Source organism: Haemaphysalis longicornis, unplaced genomic scaffold (genome assembly GCF_048455015.1).
Source record: "Haemaphysalis longicornis isolate Haplotype H1 unplaced genomic scaffold, Haemaphysalis longicornis Haplotype H1 scaffold_4, whole genome shotgun sequence".
Lineage (NCBI taxonomy): Eukaryota > Metazoa > Arthropoda > Arachnida > Ixodida > Ixodidae > Haemaphysalis > Haemaphysalis longicornis.
Window position 1 is genome coordinate 88,251,800 of NW_027526361.1, and position 27,658 is coordinate 88,279,457.

The following is a 27,658-nucleotide window of genomic DNA, read 5'->3' on the forward strand; positions in this document are numbered from 1 at the left end:
GAGACGCCGGGCAACGTGCAACGTTCTCTGCGCCGTGTGACGTCACTGCTCCTCGCACATGCGTAGCACGGCTGTCCAGGAGCCACGCGAAACTGCTGAACCTCGGCCAGTGTAGCTCATGCTACAAAATGCTATGTTTTGATTTGCAATAATATTACTAATTGTGATTGCTTCAGCAAAATTCTTGAAGGAGGTGATAACTGGTACATTGATTTACCTGAAATTGCGAACATCCGTGTATCGGTAAAATTGTTTTCAGGCTTCATTTTAAGCTCACGTCATGGTGTGTCACCTAGTGATTTTAAAATAAATGCGCACGCACCTTCCTACGGAACGGTGTAGGTTGACACGGCTTGAGAACCAGTGCCCGAAGAACCCTCGGCTGTTATCGACGCGATCGCCGTACAGCCGCCGCAATTCTTCTGACGTGCTAGCCAAGTGCGGCGGCCAGATGACGGTCTCCGTTTCTGCCATAAATCGAGTGAGGACCGCTCGGAGGCTGACCGTCAGATTGCCGTAGTCGCGCAGCCGCTCCACGAGCATCGCGCGCACACTCGCCAGGGTTCGCCTGGTTTCGTCCTTATCGTCCTCAATTCGGTGCGACGAGTCACCGAGCGCCAGGAGAACATCGTACGTCACGCATACCTGCACAGTACGGGAGAAGAGGCAATAATTAGTGGGCGGCATTTTGGACACGCCGTTACATTGGCGACAAACTGCGAAGTTCTCTTGAACGTGCAAGATAAAAGAGAGCATTGATTTGTGTTCGGCGTCACGACTACCAGATTATACCAGATTGATACGGGACGGGCGCTGCTGAGCATAAATTTTAAGGCGTCCGCCCCTGATTACACGTAGGTCGCAGAAATTTGGTTACTTATCTCGCAAGTCTTTAGTAAAGGTGAAAGCTGGCTGAATCCAAATGAACAGCCTTATAAGGCGTTCAGGAGGAACAACGTAAGTGTCGGAAAAGCCTCAGTGCGTCATGCCACACCTTACCAAGTCGTGTTTCCTCCATAGACTGCGACTATACACTGGATATTTCATTTCATTTATTATACCCTTAAAGGCCCGAAGGCATTACATAAGGGGGGAGCCATGAAACATTCTTTACAGAAATACAAATGAACCTAGATATTTTCGAAAATACAAAAAACACGCAAATACACAAAAGCACTTAAGCACCAGAGATCGAAACATTGCCTAAGTTAGGAACATCGCAAAATAGGTGTTACATAATTTTAGAGTTAACAATCGGTCGTAGTAGCACACAATGATTAAGTTGAACAATTCATCTTGCACAAAACATCTGTTACAGCAGTATAACTAGAAGGTTAATTTTGTGTGACAATATTTTTTTCCTAGTTTGTCTCTAAAACGTTTATTATCACTGCATGTGGCGATGTCATCAGGCAACGCGTTTCATAGTGTTACAGCGTTAGGAAAAAAGGATGAGCTAAATGTAGATGCACAGCCGATAATGGGGGCTAATGATGCGCATAGAGAAACCGTGGCAGATATGTTTCACAAAAACGGCGTCATCATTAAATTATGTTTTTTTTTAAATGTAAACCACGAACTTCATACGTAAGCGACGTGCATGAATTCAGCTTTGTTACACTTAAAAAAAAAAGCATTAAGTTTTGCTACACGACACTCGTCACATCACCATCTTAATCATGGCGCACGCAAAAAGATCCTGTTTGGTGTATTGAATATATATGGGAAGAAAACTGATAGGCCAGTTCTTTATTTGCACATGAGGCTAGCTTATGTTAACTTTTTCCCCGCTGTAAAGTAACATGCACTGGCTATGTTGCAGCTATAAAAGTTTAACCAACTAAAAAAGAGAAAAGGACTGTCTCGGAGGGGGATTTGAACTAAGGTCTTTCGCGTAGGAGCCGAGTATTGCATCCGTTGCGCAACCATGGTAACGCTCGCAGCGCCCCTAAACGGGTTGACCCCTTTTTTGCCTCACTTTTAATACATGGGCCTATGGGGCATTTGAACAACTCCATCTTCTAGATCACTCTAATGCCGGCAAAAAACAAGTTGGTGTTATATAAAACTCCAAAACAAATAACCCTAAGCATAACGTACTCTTTGGTTCTAAAGATTGCTTCCCCGCCAGAAAACCCTGTGTGCAGGGGTGCACCATCTACAGGCCATTTGCTTCGTTGTACTGGCGTCATTTCCGTGACGGATATGAGGTCACTCAAATGTTTGTGTATCCCGGAATAAAACAGCTTCGTGTTAAAAAGGCAAAATCGGAAGCGATGGCGCCTGTGACCGTGAACCTCAAGCGGATGGCGTTTCTGTTTGACCAATGTATTCCTTACTCCAGACCTCACACTGAAGTTTGTACGCCCCGTTTCATGAGTCGCCATTGAGGTATTTCTTTAAATTATGCCCAAATTTTGAATGGCTGGCCTTCACTCTGTTCAGTGGCACAATTGGGGGACGAACCTTACAACATGGTTTTCCACAATGATGGTAACTCAGTGCGCCGTGCGATGGGCCTGTATTCGCGCTCACTCTTACGTCTTTAAGGATTTCCTTGCCGGTACATTACTTAAGGTGGCTTTTAAAAAAATTCTGGGTGACCAACTGTTCTCCTTTATTGTGTTTTGAAGCTGCAATTATAGTGTTAAGTCGGGGGTCATTGCTGAATAGGGAGGTATAAGCTTGATCTGATATGCGACGTGAGTTCGTTGTAGACCTGCCGACAAAGGTACCGTGCGGTCGCGGTTTTTTCGCTCGCTCTATCGCGTTGAGACAGACCTTTACACGGCAGTGCTGCTCCAGAAAGACAGCCTTGATATCTTGCGTCTACCTGTCAAAGTCACGAATATCGCGCCTGCTGGCCTGAGAGTACAGATTGCTGATCTAACAGTGGCGGGGGAGGGAGGGGGTGGCGAGTGGCGTCTTGGAAACTAGAGGTATCTCAGCTGGTCCGCGGGCTTTCTGTATAGTGTTGTGGTGTGACCAGAGTTGCCAGGTATGGCGTTTTGTCACCAAAATGGCTACTTTCGAGACTCGGGGCGACGGAAGTTTTAGTGTGTCGACTTCGCTGTCTACTTTCTGGCGCCTTTGAGCATTGGTGACTATATATTTCGGTGCCCTTCCGACGCCCCACTTTACACAAAAAGTGCCTTATATGACCTTTCAGTGTATTTCAGCCGCCGAGTCAAACTGAACAATCAGAACAGAACTAGCTTTTAGGTAGATGACGGTGATCCTGAAAAGTCTAGAATAGTCCCAACGAACCAGTCACTCAAACACACCACCATACAGTGCTACTTAAGCGGTAAAACATGCTGGGAAGCAAACGCCTCTTCTACCATTTTGATTCTTTGAATTCTTCACCTAAACCAGCAAATTTTAGCTGTTTTTGTAGACATAGTCAGCTGCTGTCGCTTTCCCGCACGACAGGAAACGAAAAAAATTTATTATACTGCATTTTTTTTTCGCGAAGGTTATTACAAAGTACCAGCATCGACTTGCTGAGAATGGCGACTTTTCTGGATTCTTTCCAAACATTTCCATGAGGGGGCAAGGTATTTGACTATTTCCGGCAGTTTCCCGGCGATTTTTTCTTCTGAGGACCTTTCAACCTTGGGTGTGACGTTTGTCCTTTACGGATACGGTGACATCGGGGAGATGAATAGTCTCGTCCGAAAACTCAAAAGTGAAATCTATTAATGGGCGAACTACACTGAAATGCTCAAAAAAATTATTAGGCTTCATTTTCCAGAGCTCCGTACAAGGAATATATCGAGTAATAACCTTCCATAAAGCAATCGCTTTATAGGGAAATTACTGAGAAAGGGCATTTCCAACGACGTCTGAAAACTATTTGCACAATGAGGCGACATTTTTGTTCCGATTGCTGTTCCAGTAAGTTGAATGAAATGCCTTGTGGGAAATCTAAAGGTATTGTAATTCAAAACTAGGCCAAGAAGGGTAGAAAGTGTGTTTTTATTGAAGTATACCTTAGGCTCCCAATTTTCGGGTGCCGCAACCATGGCCGCTTTGCAGTCTTTGTGTGGGACATTCGTATAGATTGAGCAAACATCCATGGCCTCGAGAAAGCTTTCTGATGGAATTAATAGGCTTGGAATTTCTGGGATAAAATGACAGCTATCGTGTACGTAGGAGAAAGAGGTGTCCAAAATGTCGTTGTCCTTAAGACAGTTCATGAAATTGGAAATTTATTCTGCTGCAGTCCGTTTCCTGAGAATATGTGACGTCCCGGATGATTCGCGCAGGAGATGGAGCATTTACAGCAAGACTTGCCGGAAGGAACTGCATAGCGACAGAATCTGCCAACCGGACATTGCAGACTTTATTCGGCTGCGGGGGATGCGATCCATATGGGCGTCATGCGGAAACACTTTCATCGGATGCCGATTGCGAGGGTGGCATCAAAGATTCAGCTCCGGTGGTCTCACCTGAAAGGCGCACGTAGCTCGCTGGTACGTCTCGCTCGATGGGCCGTACATGGCGGCCACTTGTGTGAAGATGGCGTTGCTCGAGAGTGTGCCGATCTGCTGAGTAAACCACCAGGCCGTGTGGTAGAGCAGGTCGATCGGCGGCAAGGAAAGCACGTTCGCTATGGCACCCAGGATGTCGCGGCTGCTCACGTACACGGCGTCTCCAGCCGTGATTTCGGGCTTTCCGCGAAAGAGAAAGGAGGGCAATTAGAATCACGAGAAGGCGGAGAGAGTGGATGCATCATTGGGTGCTGTCACTGGGTCATAGAACAAATTTGGCTACTAAATCCCCCAACACATGTAGTTCATTCGCTAACGTACCGCATTTTAAATGATCAAATGGCCAGGGGTACCCTTGAAGGGAGCATGCAGACAAAACACAAGTTTGGTTCATTCGAAAGATTGCCACGTTATAATCATACTGACACCATTCTCAACGTAAAGTGTACTAAACTAAGCTATAATTAGGAAAAAAAGGGAGTGGCCATGCGGCCCACTACCTCATTTCCCGCACCAGAAGGTATGATGTCATACGCGCTAGCTCTGCAATTGTCTGAGGCCGGCAAAGCCAAATGCCATTTAGGCAGAGCTTATAAGCTTGCCGAACGAGTTATTTGCGCTTAAATTAGGGGCACATCCTTTTTATGGGAGTAAGAATGCTGGAAAAAACAGTGGAAGTTACGAAATCACACGTAAACATAGAAGTACCGATGCCTACTGCTGTTGGTAGTGCGCGCACTATGCTTGTTTTAGCTGCACAGCACTGCGGCTCTTTGGCGTTGTACCAGACCACACTGGCCGAATGGCGTAAGTGAAAGAGTCTTACGGGACCACATTTGTCGAGTGAGCACCATGTTTCACAAAACGATTATTTTCTCCTTGAACAAAAACAGGCCAAGTAGAAATACGGCCAAAAACAAAGCGAAGGCGGAGAACGTCCCGCTGCGGTATGGTGGCGTCATCTAGGTTGACTAACGGAATCAAGTCTCCGCTTCACACCAAGCTTGCAGACCCGTTATTATGGTGTCATTGCAGACGTCGTTAGAACACACGTTTTGGCGGGAGAAAGAAAATTGTAACTTAAACTGAATAACTTCGCGCTGAATAAAGCATCGTTTTGCTTCCGGACAAGCGCAGGGAGCCCCACAAAACACGAAATCTTTCGAATAACACGAACTTGTATTTTGTCTGCATGGCCTCTTTGAAGAGGCCAACATCGCTTAAATAAAAATGTATGCCCAGTTTTACCCGCAATATCTGTCTCTTTCTTTATTCTCACCGTTACTCGTTCGTGAATCTGAGCATCATTAAAAGACTACAAATTCGAATGGCTGCCTACAATTCACAGTCTAGACGATGGAAGTGTTAGTAATCTTTCGCGTATATAAATCATTCTTTTAAGCTGAGACCAATTCTTTTTACACAGCCTGCAGTCGCGTACGAGCTTCGATCGCAGCAAAGGAATGGTGATGCTTCTTCGCCTCATTACAGGTAAATCAGCGTCTTTGGAGGTGAATCCTACGGTATTGTGCTAGCTTGACAGCAGCGCGAAAATATGAAGATTAGTATTAAAGTGACGCATTAGCGTCCTTGGCGCGATGGCAGACGTAGAAAGAGGACACCATTTTCAATAAATTCATCAACTCAATCAATAAATCACCGAGACAATGCCGCGGGTGGCGCCGGCTTTGATTGGGGGTCCTTAACACACGTGTTAAAATATTCTGTAGAATCGTTTGCGCACAGCTATGAAATTGCAACGCGCGTACCTTATATTGTTAAAGTTGCTGGCCTCGGGGGTGCCTAAGGTAAATGGTTTTTCAGAAATAATGCCGGTATTTTGTAGCAGTTGTGGTGCTCCTTGTGTACGATGCAAGGTCTGCGCAAAGCACTTCCCCGCAGCCCTTCGCGTGTGTTGAGGAAATCTGCCCAATTGTGTTGTGTAAAAGGATCACCACCACAAACACACTACTGAAACACTAAGTACTGAGACACTAGTACTTAGACACTATACACTAATGGACTACATGCAATCGCTTGAGAAAGTACCTGCCTAATAAGACAAGTACCTAACTATGAAGGATTATGCCGAATATTCAAACCAGGACTCTGAGTGCGGCATACATTTCTTTAGTTCTCTTACTTTTTTCGCAAAATTTTGAGGCTTTTCCGGAAAAGGTAATAAACATGGAAAATATTTCGCTGTAGACATGATTTGACAAAAATTCTATGCGCTTCATTTTATTGTGTGTAAATTTCTAAGACTTGTTTAACCTCTGGCCTACCATCTTGCTTGACGAAAAAAATTTGTGCCCTAATTCAATTTCAAGTCAGCTTCATCCCTTGCGATATTCAAGCGCTCAAGAGCCACATATACAACCGTGAAAACCTGTAGAGTGCAGCGATCGTATCTGAGGAACAAGGTTTTTGTAGTAAATATCCTTTTCGTTGTCTCCAAACAGCTTTTTTGCTGGAAGCTACCACGTAGCGTACGCTTTCCCCCGTAATCCTGCAATGAGCATAGCAAACCGTAGAACGATGGGGAAAAACGTTTCAAGCATCTTCCCTCAAATTTCAAAACGCTGCAGGAGTATACGGAAAATGCTGGTCTGTCAGGCCGATGCCGGATCGCTAGGCAAATAAAATGCGCGCAACGCGTAAAGACCACGCGAACGAGCGTAGCTTCCATACCCCTTGCAGCTTGCTGCCATTGAACGCTTTTCGTAAAGCAACGGCCCAGTCGTCTCCGGAAAAGGCGGGCACGTGATGCTTCAGGTCCGACAGCTTGCCAAGCAGAGGAACGGAGCGGGTCACAAGGTTTGAGGCGCTGAAGTGGCTGAAGACGGAAGCCTGCGACAAACGGTGAACTTCTGAGTACCGCACAGTCACAGCTGTCTTTGCGGGTATGCTCCAGATAACTTGCTCTAATGTACCTGGTTTGTTGCGCAGAAAGGTCACCGTAACAGAAGAAAAACCGGTAAAATTTACATGGCACAAAAAATGACGGATTTGAGTGACGCATTTGAGGTTGAAGGATCTGATAAAAAAATTCGTTGACCCGCCGCCGTAGCTCAGCAGCTATGGCCATGTGCTGTGGAGCCCGTGGATGCGGGTTCGAGTTTCGGCCTCGCCGGCCACTTTTCTGATGGAAGCGAAAAGCGAAAAATTCCGCTTGTTCGAGATTTCTGTGCACGTTAAATACCCCCGGGTGGTCAAAATTAATCCAGAGCCCTCCACTACGGCACGCCTCATCACCTGCGCTGCTTCTGGGCGTTAAGTCCTACAATAAATCAATAAATAAATAAATACTCAATCAATCAATTAATTATTGAAGTTATATTGTGCTGGCGGATGTTGTCAAGAGTTGGGTTTTGTCACGACAAACGGGTGCGCAGCATTCCAACCCACACAGCGGGTTTAATGAAGGGCCTGAAAAATATTCCGTGCTTGAAATTGTTGCCGCATTACCTCACATTTTTATGTCCGTTCTTCTTGGACGCGTTAAAACCCACAATAAATCGAAAAAATATGCTGCTTCTTCAACATACGAAAATCCGCACGGCATAAGCCCTGAAAAAGCACTACTCACAATGGCGACGCCTGTTTAAAAATTACTCTTTACATAAAAGCAGTAGTGACCATGACCAAATTGGGCATCAAATTATACCACTTGGAGAAGCAGAAATATTAGCCGGAAAGAAGAACTGTTGTCTAACCGACTCTTGCAGAACGATCAAAACCCTCGCAGTCCCAGCTAGTCCTCGATCTGCGAAACAGTGAAAGAACACAAATATTGACTTCATCCATTGAACTTCATTCTGACAGCGACATCAACGTAAAAGTAGTGTTAGCAATACGGAATAAGGCGGCAATGAAAGCAAGCAAACTTACAGGGGTGACTCGGCTGCGAAGCAGAGTCAGCTATCAGTTTAGAATAATACAGGAGGGAAAACGTTCACTCCTAAAACAAGCATGGCAGCTGAGAACATGCACTGAACTAAGGCTCCCTGATTCAATCGCCGCTTCGCTGAACTCACTAGTTAGGAAAACAAAGTAAGGGTTTCCACGGCGTTTAGAACTTGAAATAAATCCAATACGTCCCAAAGCCGGAACATGTCGGGAATACTGCGCATACTGCTTTGGAAGACTCAATTTATTCCCCAGATGGCCCTTTCACCTCATCCTGTATAAAATTTACACTTTTCAAGAATTTTATTTTGGGCCTTGGTTACTCACCTGCACGGATGAACTTCTGTCGAGAAGAAACTTCAAATATCCAGACGTAATCGTCATTCCGCCATCGTAGAGTTCGTTGACGAAAAGCTCCACATACTCCTCGTACTTTCCGGCCTGCAGGAGGCCATCGTGCGCCAGCTGCCAGAACAGTTCGAGTGATTCTGGCATAATCACGAATATTCGCGAGCCATTGGAATAATGGTTGGGGAGCATCTCGAGGCGGAACCACAGCGGTACCATCCATTTGGCCGTGAGAATTACTACGGCTTCCAGGACCTTCGTATAGTTAGCACCGAACCCGCCTCCTCGATGTGCGAGGAAAGAAAGTTCTTCGCTTTTCAGGAATTCTTTGAACGCATTCACGACGTGCCTGTCGTCGGAGGGCCTCTTGTCGAGGCAGAGGTCCATCAGTTGCCTGGTACGACTCTCGACGGGTGCGTCTTGAGCCAAGGCTTCCCCGGTGTAATCAGAGTTGAGTTGACCCACCGAGTCCAGAACCCAATTCACCACCACCTGGAAGAAATATGCGGGAAAATATCCAAAGCTGCACTCTTTGGTGATTGATATTCGCCATCATGCAATGTTTGCTTTCTCATTAACCATTTTCTGCGCATATGAGGTTCATTTCTGGTAATTTATTCTAAAGGAATTTAAATGAACACTAAGGCGTAAAAGCAACTTGGCCAATATTGGTAGATTAGAGTGCTGTCAATACAAAGATATCCCTCGAAGTGGCAGAAGCTGCTGAACATTAACGCAGAAGCTAATGCAAAAATTGGTGAAGCAGGTATCGGCGCTCGTATCCTTTCTTGCATTAGTTTATGGCCTGACGGAACGCGAATTTGTGGTGAAACGAGACTGGTGGAGCTTGCTTATGCGTTTTCCGGAAAAAAAACATTGAGGAATTATTATGTAACTGCCGAATAAATACATGCGGAAACACTCGCTAGCCATGCGGTCACGATAGGATGAACTAGCTATCAAGCATTATGACATAGGATGCCTCAGAGCAGGAGGTAGGATTTTGTCGAAATGTTTCGTCTTGCGTACAAGCGAAGTCAAAACAGGTGGGCATGTGGTAACCACGAGGCCCTTCGGTACCTACTTGCCACTAGGTAACGGCAGGTCACAGAAACAGATATTACCGTAATCGACGTAAAGCAAGACGGCCTTCAACTAATCTGATAACTAAGCCCACATTTTCGGCACTTGCACCCAAGATGCAGTACCTTAACAGGTAGTGACTTTCCCAGGACTGGGAAAGCTTCATGGGCGTTAAAACCATTCTTCTTCGCTACATTTTAAAACGAAGTTAGGAACATACTTTATGGTTGGCTCCCAATCTTAGCAGCTAAAGTGAAAGATAATAAGAACAGATAATAAGAATGGTGGAGAAGGACGAGAAGAAGGAGCAGGAGGAAATACTTCTATTCAGATTTCCGAACGGCCCAGAGTGCGGCCCAGGGTAGAGAGGGAGAGAGAGAAAATTCTTTAATGAGACCGAAGAGGTCAGCCCTGCATAGTGCTGGGCGTGCTACTTCAGATGGTTGGTGAACATGTGACAAGGGTTATATGCTTACATGAATAATACAAATCAGAAAAAAACGAAAGAAACTTCACCAGACAGACACATGAACACATAAAAAAAAACAAAAAAAAGTCACAGGCAGTCACAGGCTGGAGTCGAGTCCAGAGTCTCCGAGGAAACGCGCAAGAGCTTGAAAACCCCGCACCGTCCTGTCTTCACTGTTCCAGGGGCCGAAAACATCCTCTATGCTGACAGTTCTCGCTCGTAACAAACGTCGCGCTATCGTTCGCGCCGAGTTAAAACGTGGACAAACGCATGACAGGTGTCCAGTGTCTTCTCGTACACCGCAAAGCGTACACAGAGGTGATGCCATCAGACCGATTTTGTTAAGAAAGGTTTTTGTATTGGCTATTTTGAGGCGCAGGCGATGTATAGCACACTCTGTTTGCCTCGATGAACCGTGATGTATACGAAACGTACACTGCGGGTCGATAGCGTAAAGGGGGGCGCACTGCATGTCCGGGTTCCGCCAGTGCTGCAATTGCGTGCGCCATCCAAGAGTTGTGGCTATTCCGTTGATGTCCTTCTTGGATAAAGGGAGTTGTACTGGTGAGCTCGTGGAATGGCCCTCGCGTGCGAGCCGATCCGATATCACATATCCTGTGATGCCGCAGTGTCCTGGCAGCCACTGCAAAGAAATAGTGTGCCCGTTGCGGAGTACCTCAGTGTGTATGACGTTGATTTCTTGTATCAACTGGCCTTGATTACTTCCTCGCTTTAGAAGCGTTTGTAGTGCAGAGCGGGAGTCCAGGAAAATTACCCAAGGTTTTGGAGGGCAGTCCCTGACAATCTGCAGCTCAGCTCTTACTGCTGCCAGCTCGGTTTTTGTAGCCGATGTCTTGTGGCTGAGCTTTTGGCTCACAGAGACCCCCGAAGATGGCACCGATACACCTATGGTGGACGATTCAGAAGTCACAGACCCATCAGCATATACGTGGGTATACCCGCCATAGCAGCGAGATATAGGCTCAAGTGTGCAGTAGGTCAAGGCCGGTGGAGGCATCGTACTTTTTCCCGATTCCAGGCACTGTTGTTGTTACTGACCACGTAGAAAATTGCCGAGGTGGTAACTCGGGTTTAATAGGACGTTGATAGTAAACCGGCAGAAATTCCTGCACATGACTTCTGGAGCTATCTGCCAAAGGAAGGGCAAATGAACCGCTAACATGGCGGAGGCAGACACGTATATTTTCTTGTCTTAATAGTACCCTGGCTGAGAGGCATCTCGCTTCACAAAGTGTCCCGGACATTGAAGTGCACTTAGGGAGTCCCAGGCAAATACGCAGAGCTTGCGCCTGTAGTGCCTCTAGCTGATTGACGTTGCTCTTGGACAGTGAACCGAGGGTAGGCAGGCTGTAGCGAAGCAGACCAATAAAGAGTGCCCTGTAGAGTCGTAGCAGCGAAGCAACCGAGCAACCCCATGCAGTGCCTGCAAGCATCCGTAGGATGTGCACGAAAGACTGTAGTTCGTCTTTGAGGCATCGAATATGATAAGTCCATGACATTGAGCTGTCAAATACAATGCCTAAGAATCGATGACATCGTACATATGGTATGGTGCAGCCTGCTGCAGTCAGGGCATAGCGAGACATGTCCCGTCTTGTAAATGCCATCGCAGCGCATTTTTGAGGCGAAAGAACCAGTCCACAATTTTTCAGGTATCGCGCCAATCGTCGGATCGCCAGGTGCAGCTTCGCCCGTATGCTTCGGCGGTTTCTCCCTGAGCACCAGACACATATATCGTCAGCATACAATGATACATTCACGCCAGAGGGTAATACTTTTGGGAGACCAACAAGACAGATGTTAAAGAGAGTGGAACTAAGGACACCGCCTTGCGGAACACCTTGTCTTATAGTGTGACGGGGGGTATCTCCGCTAGTAGTGGTCATATATACACTCCTGTCTTGAAGGTAGTCTCTTAGCCACGTAAGCATCTGCCCCCTGATACCTGCAGCCGTCATTCCTCGGCAAATAGCATCATGGGCGACACTGTCAAAGGCAGCTTTGATGTCCAGAAAGAGAGCTACGACAATGTTCTTTAACGCCATCTGCTGGGTTATGTCCCGCGATAACATAAGAACATTATCCATGCTACTCCTTCCACGCATGAAACCCGACACTTGGGGTGGATATACTGCCCTGTTTTCAAGGTCCCAGACCAGGCGCTCCAAAACCATCGTCTCCATAACCTTGCCAACGCGCTCAAAAGTGTTATTGGTCGGTAGGAGTTCATGTCCGCTGGTGACTTGCCCGGTTTGAGAACTGGTCTCACAAGCCCGATCTTCCAGCTGGCAACGAGGCACCCTGTGCTCCAGGAAAAATTGTAGATGGGGAGTAACTGCTGAAGGGTCTTCTCACCAAGATGGGCTAACCTGGAATAGGTAATCTTGTCAGAGCCTGGTGCTGACGATCGGTTCACAGACGCTAAGGCATTAAGGAGCTCCCGCATGGTGAAAAGACAGTCCAAATTCACAGCATTTGACGTAGAGTCCGGATGTCGCGAAAAAAGGCAGTACAGTTAAGGTGGAAGGGAAAGTGATCTTCTTGCAGTACGCTTCCGCCACTTCAATCTCACTGAGTCCGCCCCGTAGAGCCACTGATGGAAATGGGCGTATCTGACACGGCTCCGACTTCAAGCTTCTGACTACGCACCAGATGTGCGAGAGAGGCTTGCGTGGGTCCAGCCGTTTGCAGAACAGCCTCCATTGCTCCTTGCCAAGCTTGTCAATGTGTTTTCTCACGTGCTTTTGTGCGCGCCGGGCAGCACGGATATCATCTGGCGATAACGTCATTCGCGAACGGCGTTCAGCTCGGCGCCGGATGGCTCGAAGCCGTTCGTATTCAGCGTCCGCCACAGAGCGTGACTTCAATTGTTGAACTCGAACTGTGCTTGCGGCAGCGGTTTTTGTTACAATCTCGACGAGCTCGTCGTGAGTTGTGATTCTGTCGCTTGAAGCCTCTAAATGAGCCCTGTAGCCATTCCAATCTACCCTAGCAACTTTGGATTGAAATGATCCCCCGTGTATAGCCTTGATAAGGATATAGGTTGGCACATGGTCACTTCCAAGGGTTTCAATGTCGGCGTGCCAGGTTACAGAGTTCATCAACGAAGAAGAGACCATTGTGACGCCCAACGCACTAACCATCGAGCCACGAATGAATGTCGGGGTTCCTGTGTTTACCACCACCAGTCCTGCCTGACTGGTCATATCCAGCAGGCGACGACCCCTCACGGTGAGTTTGTCACTTCCCCAAGCAGGGTGATGAGCATTAAAGTCGCCTGTTAGCACATGTGTTGGCTGGGTAGCCGTGAGCAGGGAACTAAGCCGTTTGGCGTCAAACATGGCACGGGGTGGTACCTATGCTGCGATTACAGTGAACGTAATATTTTTGTGTTGCACCTTAGCTGCGACATACTCATTCGACGAGTCCTTGGGCACAGTGTGCGATATAAAGGTGAAGTCATTCCGAATAGCAAGTAGAACCCTGCTTTAAACTGCGCCTGTGGCAGACTGGAAAATCGAGTATCCAGAAAGGTGAATTTGGGAAGGCAGCCGGGACTCTGAAATAGCTATAATTGGGAAGCGGTGCTTTTGGATGAGTTGCCGGAGGTCTGATAGGCGGCTGGGGAGACCACGCGCGTTCCATTGAAAGACAGTAGCCTTGTTACGAATTTCATTTAGTACAGGTACTGGAGATGTCGACATTGTTGTAACCGCCATGGTGAGAATATCGGCGAGACTAAATGAATGAGAGTAAGTATGGCGTAAGCCACTGGGGAGGAACGAGGAGTGAGGAAGTTGCGAAGGGTGCCCAGTATCATTCTCACCAAATAGAAGACGTTTGTCGAGCTAGGGTGCGTGCTTTGATCGCGCAACTGTTTGGATCGCCTGCGAGGTGCAGGTTTCGGCGGTTCCGTACCGGGGGGCCCTGCATAGGCATAGTCGCCACTTGCTCTGCAGGTGCTTGACCAGGCTGAGGTGGCGATAGTGGAGGGAAAGTTCGAACATCTAGCTTTGGAGGCGTGGTGTTCACTCTAGTCTGCTTAGTTGCATTTCTAGCAGAAGCTGACCCATCCTTGCGGAGATAATGACGCGGCTTCTGCAATGCGGCTTTTGCCGCCATGTAGTCCATGTTTTCTGAGGTTTTCAGCTTGTAGATGGCCTTCTCTTTTCGCCGCACAGAGAAATGAGAATCTGTCGATTCATGCGTCCGTCCACAATTCGCGCAACGGAGGTTTTCAGTGACGCCGGCAGAACGCTCGTGATCCCCACCGCAACGAGGACATCGCTGCGAAAGCTTGCAAACACTAGCCACATGGCCGTAACGCTGACACTTGGTGCACTGGCGTGGAGTCTCGTGGTACTCGTATACTCGGTACCGGGTATAGCCCAAGATTACATATTCCGGAGTGGTCTCTGTGCAGAACACAATCCTCACATTCTCGGATTTTCCTCCTAAGCGCCTAGCTGACGTAACGGGAACCCTTTGCCGTAGTTCTTCAAGGATTTCAGAATTTGAGAGGTCTACAGGAACGTCCTTGATCACCCCAACTCCACAGTTCTTGGGGCGGGGCTCATAAGCCCTGACAGCAATGCCACCAACAGTGGAGACTTTCAAGAAGCTCTCCGTAACGGCAGCATTTCGTGTGTCCAAAGCCAGGAGGGTGAGGCGGTGATTTGGTCTAACTTGAAGAACACTGTCAGGAAGAACTTTCTCAAAGGCGTCTTTGAGTGTTAGCGGGTTAAAACGGGTGATGACGTTCTTTGCGTCCACGGGCTTAATAATGACTGTTAGGTTGTGCTTAGGGGCGCTTACATGAGGTTGTCAAAAGCGAGGTGCGAGCGCTTTGTGCTACGACGGCGCTTTGAAGGAGTGGTTCCTTCTTCACTGGAGTACATATGCAGTCCGCGCCGCCTGTGCTCTGTCCACCAACTGGAGCTGGATAGTCAGAGAGGGGCTGGACAGCAGCATCTCCCATTGCTCTTCTTGGGTAGTTAACTGAAAGAGAGGAGGGTGCTCACGGCTAAAGTCGCACACCCCAATTATGTGGCGGAGTGTTCCTACTTCTGAGCAATATTTACATCCTGAGTCGTAGCTATTCGGGTGCATAAAGTGAAAACGCGTCGAGTGTGGCAAGGAGCCGGATTGTATGTGCCATAGGGTAGCTTGTTTTCCTCTAGAAAGTTCAGGGTAAGGCGGAGGTAGGGTCTGTCTCTGAAGGCGATAATACTTGGGTTATGTCACTGAAGGAGACAAGCGCATGACTGTCCTCGTGCAGCTCCATAGCACGGGGGTAAATGCGCAGGCTTGTTGGTGGCGTATTGATTGCCCTCCATGGAAGCGTGAGCGGATGTCCAGATGAGCTGAATGGAACCGTTTGGGGAGTGGGTTTTTAGCACACGCAGTGCACGTCGGGACACCTAACCCGACTGGTAATTCCGGTAGGCTGGTTGCGGATCGGTTACTACCTTCGGAACACCTCGTTGAGTGAGAAAAAGGTGATGGCTGCCTCTTTTTCTGCCATAATGTCTTGGGCCTTGAATGAGGCACCCGCAAGGAGGTTAGTTCTGGAGGTAGCCACGATTATGACGTACTACTGCCCTCGATTTTGGGAGCCGTCAGTGTATATCACTGCATGATCCCCACCGAGGGTGGTGTTCAGCGCTTGAGCCCGTGCTTTTCGGCCACCCTCGTCGTGTGAGGGGTTCATATTTCTAAGCAAAGGGAGCATTTTTAGTTCTTGTCGCCAAAAGTGCGGGAATCCACCACCTGTCTTCACCGTCTCCGCGTGGGCTCGTAGCTAAATCGGTAAGACAACGGGCTCTCGCGTTGTTACGCCATTAGTTCCAGGTTTGATTCCTGGCAGTGCCAGTGATTTCTTTTATTTGTTTTCGGGAGTTTTCTGTGTACACCAACGGTCGCGAAAGAACCCTTGGGGGTAGAAGCAAAAAGCTTTGCTTTAAAACCAACCCGACGAGCGTTCCGAAATAAATGAACGCGGGGTTGCCGGTTAAATGCATAGAGTTTGCCTGGAATGTACCTGCAGTTTCCTTTGCGCTAAATAACAGGGAGATGTATGACAAGTACCAGTGGTTCAGAAGGGTGTAATGGCCATGACTATTTAAGCTGCGTGGTTTTCGAATCCTCGGCGTGACTCTCTGACCCCTGTACAGAAGGCTCTACTTGGGTCTGTTATCTCGCTGCGCCGCCTGATTCTGGCAATCGCATCAACCGTTAGCGAGCTAAGACGACAAGGCGAGCCCATAAGGTGCCCTGCACTTAATAAAGAAATGCTAAGTTACCGAAATTGAGTGGTTCCAGAAGACCTGGGAAGGCATGACGTGAAAAAGAGCCTTTGTTTGTTGTAGCCAAGGGGGCGACTGTTATGCGGATCCGAAAGACAAATTCGCCTATACAGTAATAAAAACGCCATCACTGGATTTGCTTTGCAGCCTGTGGAGATATTTGAATCGTCTGATTTGAGTTTGCACCGAGGTATAAAAAATTCTGGCACATTTATTTCGGATGTGAACGCTTCTTGTTTCTCAGTGCAAGGCCAGCGCAGTTTAGTCTGACACATGTTGAAAGGACCCTAAAGGATGAAAGCTTTTTGCCTAAACTGAAAGAGCGTAGCATACACACCGGAGGCACCAGAGCGTAACGTCAATTCGGGTTATACGACTGCATACCGTGCCCCGGGAATTCATACACGTCTGCTTAGCTTACGGTGAAATAAGTAAAATGCAATCCCATGTAATTGCATTCATCATGAAATTTATTGCCTTAATATATTGAATGTTCTAGAGAAAAAAAACTTACTTCAATAATACAAAGTATAATGTTGAAAAATCTAGCGCACTACTCCCTCAGTTATTTTCATGGGGAGTTCGAAATGCGCCAAATCTTTCACAACCTTAGCAGAGTTTCGGTTTGGGCTAGTCGGTAACGGTAATACATGACTTTGCGTAGCCCAAAGAACCAAAAAACGTCAAAGGACAGACGAAAGCGCTTGTTCCCATTGCCTCCTTCTGTCCTTGTCCGTTTTTTTGTGCTACACAAAGTCATGGCATTCATAACCACTAGGTGCGACAAATTACGCCCGCTGCCGGACTTTGCTTTCAAGTTTCCACTCAATAAATTAATTCATTTATTCATTGGAAGGGACACGACATCGCGATAAAATATCGACCAAGAGGGAGAGTGCACTAGTGTGTAGCCGGCGTACTACAAGTTTCGCTACAATACACAAACGTAACGTCAGGGACTGTGGCTGATGCTTGTTGGTTATTCGCACGGAACAAGGGCAGTAACATTTGCTGATTTCGCCTGAGTCATTTCCCGTCATCTGGGCTTTCCCAAAATGCCCTCCGAAGAGCGACGGAAGTCAGCGCTGCGCAACACAGACCCCGGCCTACGTACCCGTTTGGTGGCCAGGGCTGCCGAGGTGGCTGATCAGTTCACGCTGACAGCCATCAACGGGACCTAATCATCAGCATAGCTTTGAAGATGTATAATCACTGATATTTAATTGGCGGATTCGCGGGAAGTTGCGGCCATTGCTGCACCAGGGTGGCCAATCCTGCTCTGGTAAGGGGGTGCATTACCAGTAATGGTCGTAGGGATCACGCCGCACCACAAGCCTCCTGTTGCAGTTTCATCAACATTAGGGTCTTTTTTATACAGTGGGAATTGTGCGGCACCGGGATTCGGACCGTGGTCCTCCTACACGCGAGGCGGATTGTCTACATCTATGTCACCGCTGCAATATGCGGCGGCAGACTTGGGGGCTCATGGAAGGGTTCAACTTAAACTGATGACGCCTCAGCGAGCAATAGAACGGAAGATGATAGGTGTAACATTAAGGGACAAGAGATCCGAACGGGTCAGGGAACAAACCCGAGTTAAGCACATATTAGTAGAAATTAAGAAATGGGTGTGGTAAGCGCACGTAATGCGAAGGTAAGATAACCGTTGGTCATTAAGGGCAGCAGAGTGGATCCCAAGAGGAGGCAAGCGGGGCAGGGGGGCGGCAGAAAGTTGGATGGGCAGATGAGATCAAGAAGTTTGCTAGAATAAATCGGTCGCAGTTACTGCAGGAGCGGGATAATTGCAGATTAATGGGAGAGGCCTTGCCCAGCAGTGGGCGCAGATAGGTTGATGATGATGATGATGATGATGGTAGTGAAGAAGAAGTAGAAGAAGAAGAATTTCAAACACACGAGACGCCGACCAGTCAAAAAATCGTTCTTGACGTTTCGGCTTCCAGCACGGAAGCCTTGTTCACAATGAATACATCACCAGAAATGGATCGTTTAAATGGGGTTGAGTAATCGATGTAAGGAGCGCGCGTAGATTGGATTTAGATTTCCGTCGTTACGATTAACCGTGTTAGATGTGGTCTGAATGATTAGTGATTCGAGATGCAGGCGTTAAGTTGCCGATTTTTCTGTTGCGACGATTCTTGCACCGTCCCAGTCAATCTTGTGGTCATTCGTGACGGCGTGCTCTGCTAAAGCGTTGTTGCGAACGCTCTTATTCTTCACGTCACGAGCGTGTTGCTGTAATCGTTTCTTGTAGTTTCCTGATTCCCCGATGTAAACACCGTCGCAGTCTGCGCATGGGACTTCATACACAACTCCGGGGAAGCGTTCCTTGGGCAAGCTGTCCTTCACTTTTACCAGCTGGTGACGCATCTTTCTTGCCGGAACGTGTGCCACCTGTACGTCATACTCCCGTAAGACACGTGCGAGACATTCGCTTATTCCAGGAATATACGGCACAGAAGCCCGTTTCTTGAGGGGAGGAGGTGCGTCCGGTTGTCCCCTGCGTGACAGCTGACGTTCCGTTGCATCGATAAAGCGTATAGGGTATCCGCAACTTGCGAGGTCATCCCGTACCTTTTTCTTGTCCACAGCCACATCCTCGGGCCTTGAGCACAGATGCTCTGCCCGCTGCAGTAACGTGCTAACAACGGCTTGCTTGTGGGCGGCCGGGTGCGCAGAGCCGAAACTCAGGTATCGACCTGTGTGTGTATCTTTCCGGTGCACGCTGAAGCTTAGCCTCTGGCCCTGACGTGAAACGAGGACGTCGAGGAAAGGAAGTTTTCCATCCAACTTCTCTTCCAAAGTGAACTGAATGGCTCTTTCCAAGCTGTTCAGGTGATCCAGGAACTTGCTCACCTCATATTTTTGGATGATGCAGAAACAGTCATCGATGTAGCGGAGGAACACTTTCGGGGACGGGGCGAAGGAGGCTAACGCCCGCGGTTCAAGCGCATCCATGGTGAGGTTCGCCGCCGTAACCGAAACAGACGCGCCCATGGGAGTCCCCTGGCTTTGCTTGTAGAAATTGTCCATAAAAACGAAGTAAGTGTTCTTAAGGCCGAAATCTAGGAGCGTGCGCAGGTCCGGTACATCTATCGGGCATCTCTGGGGCAACGTTGCATCAGACTCGAGAGCAGCGGTGCACACGTTGACAGCGAGGTCTATCGGCACGCTCGTGAAAAGGGACTTCACGTCGAAGGACACCATCAAATCGTCTTCCTCGATCGTGATGCTCCCGGTCTTCTGGACAAAATTGGAGGAATTCTGAACATGACTTGCACCCTGACCGACCAACGGAGCCAGGACTTGGTGCAAGAATTTCGACAGGTTCTGCAGGGGGGAGCGTGTGTAGTCAACGATGGGGCGCATTGGAACGTCTGGCTTGTGAATTTTCGGCAAACCATAGGAGGCGGGCGCGGATCCGTTGTGGCTGAGCAGTCTGTAGTAGAGCGCTTTATAGTTTGGAGGAACGGACAGAAACACATCCGCCAGCAGCTTATGGAACTCTCAACCTTGAGCGTTGGGTCCTTCTTGAGGCGGACATACGTTTCGCTGTCTTCGAGAAGCAGCAGCATCGTCTTTTCATAGTCGGCCTTATCCAGGAGAACCGTCGCATTGCCTTTATCAGCTGGCAAAATCACAATATGCTCGTTTTCACGGAGACTCCTGATTGCTTCACGTTCTACACGTGACAACGCAGAGGGGGAAGGTACGCGATGGACAGCGTTGAGCACGCCAACCACTCGGTTGCGGGCTTCTTCGCGGCGAGTGTTTTCGACAAGGCTGACAGCATTTTCTACTGCCCATACTACTTTCTTCTTGTCCGGTGCTGGCCCTAAGTTGAAATTCAACCCCAGGTTCAGGACACTTTCTTCATCTCGGCTTCGCCGGTATGACGAGAAATTATGCACCACGGTTCTCGAAGCCGCCCTTATTTTGGACGATTGTACTGCGAGAAGGCTAGTCAGCTTGTCGTCATGGGCATGCTAACCTCTCTGGCGCTGAAGCTCCGTCTTTTGATTCGAGTGCAGCTGGATGCTGGCGAACTCGATGGGGCAGCGGTGCTCCAGGCGACGACGGGCGAAGAAGGCATCGTTCTCTAAGGCACGAGATGAAGAAAAAGGTACGGGAGCACGGGAAAAAGGTACGGGATGACCTCGCAAGCTGCGGATACCCTAGACGCTTTATCGATGCAACGGAACGTTAGCTGTCACGCAGGGGACAACCGGACGCACCTCCTCCCCTCAAGAAACGGGCTTCTGTGCCGTATATTCCTGGAACCAGCGAATGCCTCGCACGTGTCTTACGGGAGTATGACGTACAGGTGGCACACGTTCCGGCAAGAAAGATGCGTCACCAGCTGGTAAAAGTGAAGGACAGCTTGCCCAAGGAACGCTTCCCCGGAGTTGTGTATGAAATCACATGCGCAGACTGCGACGGTGTTTACATCGGGGAATCAGGAAACTACAAGAAACGATTACAGCAACACGCTCGTGACGTCAAGAATAAGAGCGTTCGCAACAACGCTTTAGCAGAGCACGCCGTCACGAATGACGACAAGATTGACTGGGACGGTGCAAGAATCGTCGCAACAGAAAAATCGGCAACTTAACGCCTGCATCTCGAATCACTAATCATTCAGACCACATCTAACACGGTTAATCGTAACTACGGAAATCTAAATCCAATATACGCGTGCTCCTTACATCGATTACTCAACCCCATTTAAACGATCCATTTCTGGTGATGTATTCATTGTGAACAAGGCTTCCGTGCTGGAAGCCGAAACGTCAAGAACGATTTTTTGACTGGTCGGCGTCTCGTGTTTTTTGAAATGTATTCTCCCGGCCAGATGGGATTCCGTCACTGTCTCGACTTCAAAAGAAGAAGAGAAAGAAGAAGAAGAAGGGAAAGAAGAAGAAGGAAAAGAAAAAGAAGGGAAAGAAGAAGAAAAAGAAAAAGGGAAGGAACAATGGAAAGGAAAAGAAAAAGAAAAAAAAGAGAAAGAGAAAGAAAGAGAGAAATAGAAAGAGAGAAAGAAAAAGATAAAGGTCAAGGTCAAGGTCAAGATAAAGGTCAAGATAAAGATAAAGATAAAGATGAAGATGGAAAAGGAAAGGAGAAGGAGAAGGAGAAGGAAGAAGAATCATCTTCACTGATATACCTCGAAATAAAGTTTACCCTCTCGCTCTCGATCGCTCAAGCCCCCGGACCCACATTGCGAAAAGGTTTTGGAGTGGAGCTTCTTTCATGCCGCAAATTGGTGAAGCCTACTTTCCGGTACAGGTCGCAACACGTGCTTTCGATCACTACGCAGCGCTCGCTGTACAAATGCTAGATATAATTCTCGCCATTGCCCTTCCTGGCACGTTGTAATCTTCAGAAAAACAGCATGCAACGCTATACTGGCGTTTATCAGGAGTTAGAAAATAGGAGGTTGGAAAATATATTATTCACACGTTTAGGAAGGCTGAAGAAACGCCACACCAGTCATATACGCTTTCTTAAGATCCAACACCCGCCTACAATGATTTCTATCCTGGGGTGCTTTTCCAGAAGGCCTGAGATAGCTCAGTCCCGAGTCTCCAGCTGCTGGAGTTAACAAAATAGTGATAGTACAGCATCCGATAAACTTCAAGCGACACCGGCGCAATCGCGCGAAGCATGCTTAGGATTATCAGCGCGCCCAGTTGAGGCCGCTCACGTTGAAAAAGCACAGCTTGCACGATCATCCGCGTACAGCGCCGCCTAGAATCGAGTTGCAATATGCACTGCGATATGCAAAGTAGATAACCCAGCAATTCCTTTTAAAACTCCGTCCTGGCCCCAGCCTTCCTTTAAAGCTCCTCCCTCTAAAAGCGGCGCGGGGCGGCTCCGATTTTCTCGTTGTTCTGTTCTTCCACTGAAATGCTTTTGCTACGTGGTTTGAGGGTGGCTCCAGTGCAGCTGAGCGCAACCCCAAACCAAGTAAGCGAAGCAGTTCCCTGTAGCTAAAGGAACGCGCTCTTTTCCGACGGTCAAACGTGACCGGCTCTGTTTACGTGTGGACGGCGGGCGTATCAGACTTAGCCCAATTTAGCGTGTCACGAGCGTGTTTCAACATTTTACGAGTGCGTTTTAGACGTTGAAGGTGTTTCATCTGTCGTCGATTTTGTTTATGATGCGTATGAATATGGCTGCCGTGGGAAATCTTGTCGTCTTGGCCGCTCCTATCGTCCAGACTAGAGGGAGCAGCACTCCGTTCGGACCAAACACCCCCTCCCCCCCCCCCCCCCCCCTATGACTGTGGCAGCATTTGACTGATGGTGGCCTAGGGACGTCATTCGTTCATTATTTTCTGCTAAGCTTTGCTACCGCAGCACCAAATGCAAGTGATTTCGTGGCTGCGACGCTACCCCATCGGCGATGTGAACGCCATGGCAGCCATAGTTGGGTGGGGCTTCGGTCGCTACGCCGCGCCCACGCATGGGGTGGGTGTGTGTGATTGACACGATAACTCGGAAGAAACTCGGGAGGGATATTGAAGGGCCGAGTTGAACTGGTGAAACTCGTTTTGGCGGCTGCTGTGGCGTGGATCATGGTTCACGGTCGCTGTAGCAGGCACATATCTATCCCGACAGAGTTTTTCCTTTAGTGGAGGAGGAACTTCAAGCCCATTTTCGTCTCACGAAAGTACTGTGCATTGGCTGTGCAGCCATCTGGCGCCCGACCCCCTTTGCAACGACTTTGAGGCGGCTTTCGCTCCATTACCGCTGAGGAGCAAGTGTTGCGTGCGCTGCGGTTTTACGCGACGGACACCTTCCACGGAAGCGTTGGTAGCGACCGCACCAGCGACCGCCCGCAGTCGACAGTCAGCCGGTGTGCGCGTGCTATAGGATTACTGCAGACAAGTTTTTTGCCTTTTTTTACGTGGTTAGCCGGACATGGCTTCCGCAGGTTCTACCGTGCGTCTAGTCTGCAACCAGAGCTTACGCTTCACTTACGACCACTCGATGGAAAGAAGGTTTCCATCGAGTGGCCGGGCTTCAGTTATCGTCTGCAAGCTAAACTTTCCAATGTGCCGTTGCATGACGATCCGCTTCATTTATCGTCAGCGCGGCAGACGGTTTTTTTAAACTTTACACGCAGGATAGTATATAATCAACAGTGTACGTCTATTATCGGAGGCGATCTTGACGCATTTCAACAGGTTTTGTCTAGCCTCTTTGTCGTCTGGCTGGAAGCATATAATTTCTTAGGCTGGAAGCGGATCATGAAAACCATGTGAAGGGAAGATTGAGACGGCAAGAAACAGCGTGACCCCATAAGGAGAGGGAAGTTATAGAGTCCATAAAAATACCAACGACTGTGCAGAGCTTCGTCGAAGAGCTGTGAAGAGCAAAGTGAAATAAAGGAAAGAAATTTGAAAAGCTGTGGTTGTTGCTATTCTTTTCTCCGTAGCACATGGCCAATTGGGTGACTCACCCGCAATTGAGAGCTTTGAGGAGCGCATGGGCTCCGTTTTGAAAATTCACAAAACTGTGAATTGGAAAATAAAAGAGTTGCCGAATAATGCGTGGCACGTGAACGTGACATTACATGAGAATGGCAGGTCCACACCAGCCGCGCAGAACCACGATTATAGGGAGGCTGTGCTGTGTGCCAGTCTTCTTGGTGGTGATTTCACTGCGAAATCAAGGTTAAGAAACTGCCGCAAACATGGTACAACAGCAAAGAAGCCGGTCGAAGTAATGCCAAAATTAATGCCAAAAAAAAAACAGAAATAAAAGCGAAGAAAAATACGCAAGTGCAACATATCAGTTAAGAATTACCGCAAGTACAATGCTCAGTTGTTATAAAGTATCGCCAAATTTTCGCCTTCAAATCCCGTAAGCAGGCTGAAGTGCTTCTAGGAAATTTAGTATGTAAAAGTGGGCAGAGGGTTTCGATAACACCGAGCGGCAATTACTTTGAATTTGGCGCGTTTCCATCAACCGCTTTCTTTTTTTTTCCCAGTCGGCCTTAGTCACGTGATTGCATTGTCTGCCACCGACGGCAGAAACCGGCAGAAACTGCTGCTTTGGACGGCAAATTTCAAAACAAAAGGCTCATCAGAACGCTTAAAATAAATAAATGAACTTTGTAGTGAAATACAGATTAATAGAATAAAAACACGATGAAGTAATGTAGTTGGATTTGCTCGACCCTGCAGTAGCCACCAGTGCAGCACTGGTACTAGAGGAAGCAGTGAAAAACTCGTCACGCCCTAGTCGCGCCTCGTTGGAACGCGGTGCCCTGGACCGGTTACGCCACCCAAATAATTAGCAAATAGCATTAACTGCATTTGTAACCCACTTGAACTCCGCCTCGAAATATTATGATTACGGCACGTGCGCGTCGCTAGAACTCGCGTTTCCCGAGTTTCGCTCAATCTCGGGCCTTCTGGAATAGCCCCCCTGGTCAAAATGTCTCAATGGTGCTGAGGTACAAGTATATATGTTTGCTTCGTTTTTTTTTTTGTTTTTTTTTTTTTTTGCCTCATTCGAAGTGCAGTTAGGGTGTTTTTTTACCCCTGATATAAAACGTTCCAGGGGAGCTATTCCAGAAGGCCCGAGTTTCGCCTACTCCCGAGTTTCCAGCTGCTTGGGTTATGAAAGTAGTGATAAAGCAGCATTCCATTCACCTCGAGCGAAACCACCGGAAGCGCGCGCAGCACGCCTGGCATATTCAGCGCGCTGTATTACAGGCCGCATACATTGATAAAGTGCGGCTTGTGCTATCTACCGCATGCAGCACCATCTCAAATCGCTCTGAAATGCTTATTCCCCAGCATAAACTAGATAAACCCACTAATCCCCAGCCCGGCTGTTGGCCACGCCCGGCGCTGGGAGGTCCGTTTTTGTCGGTTTTCTTTTCTTCCACTGCATTACGTTTGCTACGTGGCCTGAGGGCAGTCCCAGTGCAGCTCTGCGCAAGCACAAACCAAGGGCCCTATTCTGGACTGCACAAATTGCCGGCAATTCTGGCAATTTGCCGGAAGTCTTTTCTGGTTGGCTTTTAATTGAGGTCACGTGCTTCCGGTTGATAAAGCGGTTGTGTGTGCTGTTGTCATTTTGACGTTTCATGTCGTTTACGGACACCAGTTCTAAAGTTTGCCTTATTTATCGTTACTAAAGGCGCATAATTTTTGGCCGGCAATGAAAAACCAGACTAAATGCAGCGGACATGACAACGTAAGCCTGTCTTTGCTATTCAATACAATACTGCTTGTAATACCCGCCCCCTCTTTGATTAGCTGAGAAGGCGTGACGTAATTTAAACAGTTGGCGGGAACAATTACGTCATGCATTGACAACTTCAGCCTGCGTAAAATGACGTAATGCTATGAAACAGCTTGAAAATGGCGGCTGTTTTTGTCGCAAAATACAAGCAAAATAGGGCAAAAAATTGCCCCGGCTTACGGCGCCGCGAAATGTGCAGCAATTTGCAGCAGGCGCAGTTTCGCATGCACGCTGTTTAAAGCATGTTTCCTACCGAAACAAAATTATAGTTTCACCTGCTTCGAAGTCAGCGATCATGGAGCATACAAATAACGTGCAGTATTTTGCTTTTATGTTTGGCAATAAAACAAAAATTATTTGTTTGCCGTAATCGCAACATAAGAGGGCAGTACAAGTCTTTCCATGACAAAGAGAACCCAATGCATGGCATTTGTCCATACTCGTCCTAGTAAGCTGTTGGGTCCCATGATCGAACTCAACAGAAAAATAACAAAGAAAAGTGACTATTTGGTTAATTACAGCGCTGATTGAAGTCGAGCTTGACGAATGAGTGAATCGGCGACATCGGTGCGCTCCGCGGTTATCAGGCGTAGCGCTTCGCTGCTCTTATTTGTCATAGAAGCGATGGTCGCGGCCGTCTTTTTCTGTGATCCCGCCATAAACTTGTAACATAGCAGCCGACGATGGCGTGCCGGCGGTGGCGGCAGGGAAGGTGATAACGCAACAAAGCTTGCAAGAGAGCCTAGCTATGTCACTAAAAGCGATTGAAAGAAATAAATAGATACGGTAAAAAAATTATGTGTTCTTTTTTAGCTTGACATCCGCCTTTCGCACGGTTTTGGACAGCGTTACTCGATCGCCTTGTGGTGTTGACGCCAAATTTGAGCTCCAGAAATGTGTTTTTCTTGTCAGCCTCAGCTACCGTCTTAATTTTTATAGTACATGCCACGTGTTTTTATATCTTTCTTGCACAATATTTGGTACCTTGGTAGCGATCTTTATGACTGACTTGTCAAATTACACTGCATGTCGTCATAGCTATAGGTGCAGCACGTCACTGATTGCTTACGTCCAGGAATATTTGTTCCCCGACAGGTCTTTTAAAGGAGACATGAAGAGAAAACACAAGTTTGGTTCATTCGAAAGATTGCCTCGTTAGAACCATACGGACACCACTTTTAACGCAAACTTCGCTCAAATAAGCTACATAATTAGGAAAAAAGGGAATGACCATGCGACCCACTAGCTCATTTCCCGCAACAGAACCTATGATGTCACACTAGAATGCTCTGCGATTGGCGGAGGCCGGCAAAAGCAAACGCAAGTTCGGCAGGGCTTACCAGTTTGCATTGTGAGCTATATGCCCGTTAAACATACTGCACATTCCTTTTATGACACTAAGAACGGTGGAGTAAACGGTTGAAGTTCCGAACAAACGCACAAACGTGTACGCCAATGCGTACGATACTACCGCGTGCCGAACTCGACATCTCGCCGTCGCGCAGACGAATGTTTGGGTTCGAGGCTCTTCGAGGGCAACAAACCGTCCCAGCACGCACACCCGCAACCTTGCTTGGTATCTTAACCCCTTGACAGGAGGTTGGCCGTCATATCGCCAACCAGCAAAGGTAAAAATAGAAACGAGGGGAGTAAGGAACAGCAAGAAGCGACGAGATAGTGCCAGTAGTCGCAGAAGTTTCGGAATGGTGTTGGCTTGCTGATGTCGTTACGAGCTCGTTTCCAGTTTACAAC

At 47.9% G+C, this 27,658-nt stretch overlaps 2 protein-coding genes across 2 annotated transcripts in view; both read right to left on the reverse strand.

Moving 5' to 3' along the window:
* The window catches only part of LOC144179829 (uncharacterized), a 33,710-nt gene extending 25,560 nt beyond the window's left edge, over nucleotides 1–8,150 (reverse strand). Inside the window, exons 1-4 of the mRNA XM_077708260.1 lie at nucleotides 8,133–8,150; nucleotides 7,185–7,343; nucleotides 4,452–4,673; nucleotides 323–645 (exon numbers count right to left, since the gene is read on the reverse strand). Coding sequence (XP_077564386.1) covers nucleotides 323–645; nucleotides 4,452–4,673; nucleotides 7,185–7,343; nucleotides 8,133–8,150 — 722 coding nt within the window. The remainder of the gene's footprint in view (nucleotides 1–322; nucleotides 646–4,451; nucleotides 4,674–7,184; nucleotides 7,344–8,132) is intronic.
* Nucleotides 8,151–8,208: 58 nt separating this feature from the next.
* The window catches only part of LOC144179830 (uncharacterized), a 33,217-nt gene continuing 13,767 nt past the window's right edge, over nucleotides 8,209–27,658 (reverse strand). Inside the window, exons 3-4 of the mRNA XM_077708261.1 lie at nucleotides 8,730–9,242; nucleotides 8,209–8,259 (exon numbers count right to left, since the gene is read on the reverse strand). Coding sequence (XP_077564387.1) covers nucleotides 8,248–8,259; nucleotides 8,730–9,242 — 525 coding nt within the window. The 3' untranslated portion in view covers nucleotides 8,209–8,247. The remainder of the gene's footprint in view (nucleotides 8,260–8,729; nucleotides 9,243–27,658) is intronic.